The 8,162-nt window shown below is 36.5% G+C and overlaps 1 protein-coding gene across 2 annotated transcripts in view; it reads left to right on the top strand.

Moving 5' to 3' along the window:
• Cdh11 (cadherin 11) overlaps positions 1 to 8,162 on the top strand; it is a 153,969-nt gene that overhangs the window by 134,031 nt on the left and 11,776 nt on the right. For both annotated transcript variants that reach the window (XM_005345541.2, XM_005345542.3), the window contains exons 10-11: positions 1,768 to 1,901; positions 2,109 to 2,226. In XM_005345541.2, coding sequence (XP_005345598.1) covers positions 1,768 to 1,901; positions 2,109 to 2,226 — 252 coding nt within the window. The remainder of the gene's footprint in view (positions 1 to 1,767; positions 1,902 to 2,108; positions 2,227 to 8,162) is intronic.

Consider the following 8,162-nt stretch of genomic DNA (forward strand, 5'->3'; position numbering starts at 1 on the left):
CCCTCCCTCCCTCCCTTCCTTCCTTCCTTCCTTCCTTCCTTCCTTCCTTCCTTCCTTATTCCTTCGTTTTTAGAACAGTAGTATTTGGTTTTATCCTAGCTCACTGGGGTGGTTGTTGTTGTTGTTGTTACTACTATGGTTTGGTCTTTAAATTTTATTTTTAGTTCTCTATGTACAATGGTTATAGCCAAGTTGAAATGTTTTCATTTCTTTGGAAGATTTGTGGGCACACTCATTAAGATGGTTTATTAGTTAGGGTTCTCTAGAGTAACAGAACTTACAGAATTAATCTCCCTATACATATAGAAAAGGAATTCATTAGGATGACTTATAGGCTGTGATCCCACTAGTCCAGCAATAGCTGCTTATGAGTGGAAGGCTCAAGAACTGGTAGTTGTGAGGTCCACAAAGCTGGGTGTCTCATTTGGTGTACAGTGTATGCTGAAATTCTGAAAATGTAGACTCTAATGCCGGTGAAGGATTGAATTTCCCAGTGAAGGTTGTAGCAGGCAGGCAATGAGAAAGAGCACTTTCTTCTTTCATGCCCTTTATTTAGGACACCAGCAATCTGTATCTAGATTAAAGATGGTTCTTTCCACTCAGAAGATCTGGATTAAAAAGTTTTATTTCACCTTAAGTGCCTTCCCACTTCAAATGATTTAAATAAGAAAAAAAAAAACTACACAAGTGTGGCCAGTCATTTGGGTTTTAGTTAACTCCAGTTGTAGCCAATTTGACAACTAAGAATTGCCATTGCAGATGTCTTATATCTTCTATCAGTTTAAGACTTATGATCATCATGTTAAACCTCAAACAACAGCCAGTCAAAACTTGAGGTACTTTGTATAGGTATTAACCAGTAATTCTTGAATATGACCATTTATCAAGTTCTCTTAACACATCTTATAGCTGGTATTTTATAACAATGATTCTTGGACCCATCTTGGCAGCCTCTGATTCAGTAGATCTGCACTAGAGTCCAATCATTTCTATGAGCAGCAAATGACCAGGTGAGTCTGAAGCAATACCTGGGATTCCACATTGGGAATCATGATAATAAACTACTTTCTAGCAGTCTCAGGTTCTATTAGCAACCTTTAGAATTGTTCTCAGCTGAAGTAGGAAAATGATTTAGTATTTCCTGGTTTAGGCATGACATTTATTCTAGGAATCCTTCCATAGAATTTCACACACTTCTGATCTGAGATAACTTTTGTGCCAAAAATGCATGTGTTAGTTTTTTTTTTTCTCCCAGCTCTGTAAGATGTACCCAGGAAAATAATTTAAAGGGAAGAGCAATTTAGTTGTGCCCAAAGATTCAGAGTTTTATCCCAGGGTTCCTTTGCTGCATCCCTAAGGAACTATAAGGATACAGAGCACTGTGGTGAGCAATATGCTACAGAGCAAAGATGCTCATGTCTTGGTAGACATGAAGCAGGCCCCAAGGGCATCATTTCTATAGCTTGACCATACTTGTTACTTTTTATAATTTTCTCCAAATTACCACAATAGTACAAAACCATTAATAAACAGTTAATTACATCACAATCTTCTAAATTGAATCGCTCTCCAAAACACATGAATTGTAGACTAATTCCTAAAGATATGGATGTGTCTAAGCATTTCCTAGATAAATCATAGATATATGTTTCTTAGAACTTCATTCATATTAGGTGGAAGAAGCTTTTGCTCACTCTGAGAATTAACATGGGCCATGATATATTCTTACTTGTTAATTTTTTTACTGCCTGAATTCTCTTTTTCCAGACAACAGACATCAGGAAGCCAAAGTCCCAGTGGCCATCCGGATCCTAGATGTCAATGACAATGCTCCTAAATTTGCTGACCATTATGAAGGCTTTATCTGTGAGAGTGATCAAACCAAGCCACTCTCCAACCAAGTAAGTTCTGGCCAGAAGCAATGTATTTGAGAGCTTTTTTTTTTTTTTGTGATCGTCAAAAATTTGTACTCATCCGAAATTTTTTGGTGCATTAATGCTACGTTGACGCGATGTTAAAATCAGAGGTTTTAGCCTGTTAGAAAATTTTTGCGTAAGTGCTATGCCGATGTCATGGTGATTTATTTATAAGCCACCTTTCTCTTTCAGCCAATAGTCACAGTTAGTGCGGATGACCAGGACGACACAGCCAACGGACCAAGATTCATCTTCAGTCTACCCCCTGAGATCATTCACAACCCAAATTTCACAGTCAGAGACAACAGAGGTTTGTACTAAAATGTCTATGCATTCAGAGAAGTAGAAACGGAAAACAAAGGCTTTCCATAATACACAACACAAATATTTTCACTAATCTAATAATGCCTTCCTGTTGAAGAATAGACAAGGAATAATAATGCCACTTCTGTTTTGACACATGGATTCATTTGATACATATGAATAAGTGAGTCTAATTTTATTTTTCTCTGTGTGTGTGTGTGTGTGTTGGCTTTGATATTCATGAAGCAGCAGGAAAACCAAGTGGGAGTGCTTACAGGGTCAATATGCAAACAACTCCATTTATCTAATTTTTAAAAAAGATTGATAAACCCTTCGGGGAAGCATGGCTTTATGAATATTGATATCAAGTAAAGCATTAAAAGAGATTAGTTCAACTATGTAAGGCAGCATAATCTTTCACACACAGGCTTTCCCTCCAAACATAGTTGCAATGCAATGGGACTGGGAGCAACACTCCATATCTAAAAGCGCTGACAGTGGTATTGCCAGAAGGGGTTAAAATGAAGCACTGTTTGTTCATTGCAAAAAAAAAAAAATGACAGTATTCAGTGTAATTCTTGATTCTCATTCTGTCAGTCAGAGAGGTCACAGACTTGCAGGTTGTCAGGAGATGCTTTGATTGAGGAGACCTGACATGTCACAGTCCCTAGACAAAGTTAGTGGCAGAAGTTGAGAGTAAGAGATCATTTTGATTAACAGACCATACTACTATGCTCTGAGCATTTCTTCTCAGTGGAAATTCTGTATGTAAATCTGTAACAATGTCAGCCTACAAAGTGCAGAGACCAATGAAACCATCCAGAACGGGAGACAGGTAGGCTTTCAATACATGGATGGTTTAATAGCCCCCTGTTATGTAAGTCTGTTTCCTTCTTCAAGACTGAAAAAAGACTAAGGACAGGGGTCTCAAATTAATGCAAGATCACTCTTATGACGGCCATCAATACCCTCATGCCAGCAGTTATGATCTGAGCATCAGGTTGAGATTCCTCTTCTACTCTGTTCTCTTACTTTTCATTATACCACAAGCAGTGGTCATTCTTACCATTTCCATTTGACAAGTATGAAAGTGAAGCACAAAACGATTAAATAATTTTCCTAAAGTCAACTATGCAAATAGAAAGTAGAGTTGAGTTTTAAACCAAATGGTCAAGCCTGATATTACTGTTTTAACTTAGTGGGCTGACAGTAAAGTGGAGCAATATTCTTTATGTTATTGGATCTGGAGGGGATGGGATTTGACATATTTTAATATTTCTTGAACTGACTAGAACATTTAATTATGGGACTTATAAATTAAGCATATATCAGAATGAGACTATGAGGGAAAATGCCTGAGGTATTGTGACAGGGGCTTTTCTCTCCCAATGCATTGCTTTCTGGAAGGCAAATCCTCTGCAGAGATATGTGTTTTAAAGCAACCTTACTGGAAAGCTAGGGTTCATTTTAAAATAGCCCTTATCGTTTCAAAAATAGCAACAACTCTACTTTTCAACTTTTATTTTGTCCTTAACCTTAACCTTGTTGGCTTTATGTGTAGGAGTAAGCTCCTTCAGGAATAATTGAATCAGACCCGGGACACAAGCATATAATCTCCTCTGCTCTGAAGGATGTATCAGGAGGATTGCAAATTCAAGGACTTCCTAAACCCACAGAGTGGGTCCAAAAAAACCTTACACAACTTAGCAAGATCCTGTCTCAAAAATAAAGTTAATTAAAAGGGCTCAAGATGTAGGTGATAGCTAGAGTGTTTTCTTAGTATGCACCAAGTTCAAATATTCAATCAGTAGTGTAGGAGGAAGGGAGGGAGGCAGAGAGAGGGAGAGAGAGGAGAAACAGCAAGTGGGGGTAGGAACTAGGGTAGGCAGAAGTTTTCAGCCAAGGGCACATACCTTCAGTTGGTACAGAGTTTAATATTTTTGTAATGTTTCTCCAGTATAGGAGACCAGGAGTGCGGGTGAGAACTTAATCAAGGTGTACTTAGCTAAGTTGAGAAAGGTCTGCATAAAGTGTCCATAAGGCTTTCTGAGGTATTTGTGTGTCTGTATTTTAGCACAAGGGAATCCTGCCACAATAGTTAGCTGTTTTCATCTTCCCAAGTTAGTTCCCAGTACTAGTTCGAATTGACAGCTTGGCTTTTTTTTTCTTTCACATTTTGCAATGTTAATATTAGTTTAACTTTTACTTGCCTTTGTCAGTAGTGAGGAGATTTGATTGGCTGTTGAGAAAACTCTGGTTGTGCTCTTATCTGTGACCCGTGTGTTGGTATAATCACCAAATTACCTTTGAAATCTAATGCTTTGCTCTTTTCCTATCAAGATTTGTATTACAGCTTGCCTCCTGCAAACAGCAGGCTGTCCTAGGCTTCGCTGAACAGGCCAGCTTCATCTTCATCACGTGCCCAGTTTTTTTTTTTTAAATGTGAAATCATATTTTGTCTCCATTAACCTCTGTAAACACGGCACTGTGGCATATTGTTCTCGGGAGGTTTCTAAGTATTTTATTTTACCACGGTACTTTGTGGATGCCATCTATAATATCACGGAGATTATATTACTGCTGATGAGCCAGCCAACTACACAATCCATCTTCCCTACCTTCTCTTTTAGGAGACTAATCCTACTGTTGAGCTATACTTTTGTAGAGAATTGCTACTTCTTAAGAAAAATGACTTTATTAACTATGGCAAACAGTTAATGAAAACTCCCATGTTTAGTGCTATTACAGAAGCTCAAAGCAAACACACTCCTATAATTATCATTTAATAGAGTTACTTTCTGCTGGCTCCTAAAAGTAATTACATATTGAAGTAATCCAAAAGGAATAATCACATTCCACATCCTATTAATAGCCTACTGAGTTACCAAATTTCTCGGCAAAGACTATTTTCTATAGAAAACAGGAGATAATGGTGTAGATCATGCTGAGGAAAAGTATCAAGTCAGTTCCTTCTTGAGTATTTACTTCCATTATGCCGTGTAAATAATCGCTATGGTGTTTGTCAAAAGCCATCCTAAGCATCTTTAGACAAATAAAAGGAAAACCCTCTGAGCACAAAATCAGCCTTTTATTTTATGCCATCTTACTTCATCACAGAGTCCCAGCTTCAAAGCCGCATCAGTAGCTATAAAGAAAGTAGAACCCTGGGTGGTTCTTCAACATATAAGCCCATCTTGAGCTATTAATATCAGAATGGCAATGTTTGGGCAGATAGAGAGCCAGTCCCCTGAATCCATTGAGGGGGATTTACTTTGAAAATACCAGACTTAGGATGTCTCTGAAAACACAAGGAATGAATAATGGATAAGAGAAGTTCAAGGGTGGAAAATGACAGCGAATAATCCTTCTCATTTAGCCAGTTCCTCACTGACTTATAAAAATCTTTGCAGGACCATTGTCACACAATTCTTCAAGGAGCCCATAAGGATGTGTTTTATGTTTGTACACAATTTTAAATGAGGGAAGAACATGAACTGTCCAAAAGCAGTGATCTGTCCAAGGTCATACTCCCAGTCAGTCATGAAATTGAGTCTATATATTTGGAAGTTATTTCTTAGTGATTGGGGCATGCTGGAAAGCATATAGAAAAGTGCAGTATCTTTAGTTAAATCTGCACTATCTTTGTTTACTGCATAGTCAAATAAGAACACTCTATAGAAAGGAAAAATTTGTGGTTCTGCTCATCAGTCGAGGAGTCAGGGAATGAACAGAGAGAAAATGAAAAATGACTATGATTTCCATTTCAATCATAGCCATAATGATTGTTGTAAAATATATTTGCAAAAGAGTGTATGATCTTTTTCTATTGAATAATTAATTTATAGCCCTTGTAGGAAAATTAGAAAACACCAGCAGCAGAAATAAGATTGAAATAATAAAAAAATCACATGGTATACCCTAAAAACAAACACTGTTGTTTTTTATTCCCTTCCAGCTGTTTTCTTAATTTTTAATGAAAAACAACTTAAACAATGCATCACTTTTCTACTCAGCATGTGATAAGCATTGATCTGCATAAGAACACTGATGCTTGTGCCTTCTAGCTAGGATCCTTTTCACTAAAGGGCAACATTTGGCTGTTATTTTTAAGTTCATCGCTTTTACACACCTTTTGCCAGTTATGTGATTAACTCTTTTAGGATGAGTTCTTAGAATGGAGTCAGGACACCAAAAGCTTTTTTTTTTTGTTGTTGTTGTTGTTATCTTTTTCTATTTTCCTTTTATTACAAATGGATTTTTTCATATTACATTATATAAAATGTAATATGAAATTTCAAATATGAAATGTAATATGATTTCTCTCTAATAGGCCAAGTGTTCACTGGAAGTGTTTCACCAATTTCTGAAAGCCTCAGGAAATTCACTTCATTCTCACATTCTCACACCCCCAACTAAGCTCACATAACTTCATCTTAGCCTTCTAATTGAGAAACAAAATAGTAATGTCATTTCAGAATTCTAGTTTCTTTTATCATCTGCCTTTAATGTAAACTTCCATAATTTCTTGTTTTTACTCCTTTTACAATTTAGTTTATTTTCTTTCTTTTTTTTCTTTTCTTTTTTTCTTTCGCTTATGTATGTGGTGGGGTCAAGTCGATGCATGTAAAAGTGCATTTTGCCTGCCAAGGCCGCAGAGGCCAGAGATATGCTATCCTGTTGGCGCTAGAGGTACAGGTGGTTAAAAGCTTCCTGATGTGCTGAGAAACCAACTTCAGTCCTCTCTCTGCGAGAGTAGCACATGCTCTTCCTCCGAGCTGTCTCTCCAGCCCCTTTGCTGAATTCTTAGAAACTGGCCGTTCACAGTCTTTTCTCATGTCTTAAATAATCAACTCATCATTTTACAGTTGAGTTTGAATCTCAACTCTTGGCAATGTTAACCTTTAACCTGACCTTTCTATGCAGACATCCTGATGTCTCAACATCTTTTTGATTTCGTCATTTTCATTATAAAGAGCACATTTTCCTCTCATATTATCCCTAGCAACGGTTTTCTCACCAAAATCAATAACGTTATTCACCTATCAATATTTTCTTCTTTTTTTGTGTATCAGCTTTAAATTTCAGTCTTTTATCAATGAATAATATGCAACCTTTCATTTTTTAGTCTTTTTGTAATTACCACTTATATTGGCCATGTTCACGAACGTTTACAACCAGTTATTATCTTTTATATTATATGTGGTAGAAATCTAGTTTTTATTCTTCCTATTCTTTTGATTAACTCCACTGCCAATGTATTGTTTTTCTTAGTGGTTGAATGTACCCACATACAAATGTATATCTTGGACATATTCTTTTTAAGCTTCCTCTGATCACTGTCTCAACTAATTGGCTTAAACTCTTTAAGTGGCTTACATATGTCTAAATGTTGGTATCACACTATTCATGGGCTCTATTCTTGTGTTTGTTTATGAAATGTTTTTAGTATATTATTTTATGCACGTTGCACCCATTCAGAGTGGAAAAAATTAAACAGATGTCACAGAAGACTTTAGTACAAAAAATGTAACAAGCTGTGACTATTAATATTCTGTCAATGTGAACATACAATACACACATTGATACCTCATAGATGGGTGCTTGAATCATATAGCTACACACAGGCAATTATTGCTACCATGTTGCCTTTGGTATTCTTTTAAATATTGTAGATTCTCCAACATAATTTCCCCAGAAGTGTACAACTTTATTTCTTCTGGGAGTCATTGCAGCCACCACAGTCCTGAATCATCTTTTACATTAGTAATATAAAGGCCATCTTATTTAGAATTTGCCTCATTGTACTATTGTCTTCATTGCAAAATACTGGTAAAACACAGTATTATGTTTGGCTTTTGTACATTTGCAGTAGATTGGATGTCATGTGAACTTCTGATAGTACTATTGTCTTCATTGCAAAATACTGGTAAAACACAGTATTAT

The sequence above is a fragment of the Microtus ochrogaster genome, chromosome 4 (assembly GCF_000317375.1).
Source record: "Microtus ochrogaster isolate Prairie Vole_2 chromosome 4, MicOch1.0, whole genome shotgun sequence".
Classification (NCBI taxonomy): domain Eukaryota; kingdom Metazoa; phylum Chordata; class Mammalia; order Rodentia; family Cricetidae; genus Microtus; species Microtus ochrogaster.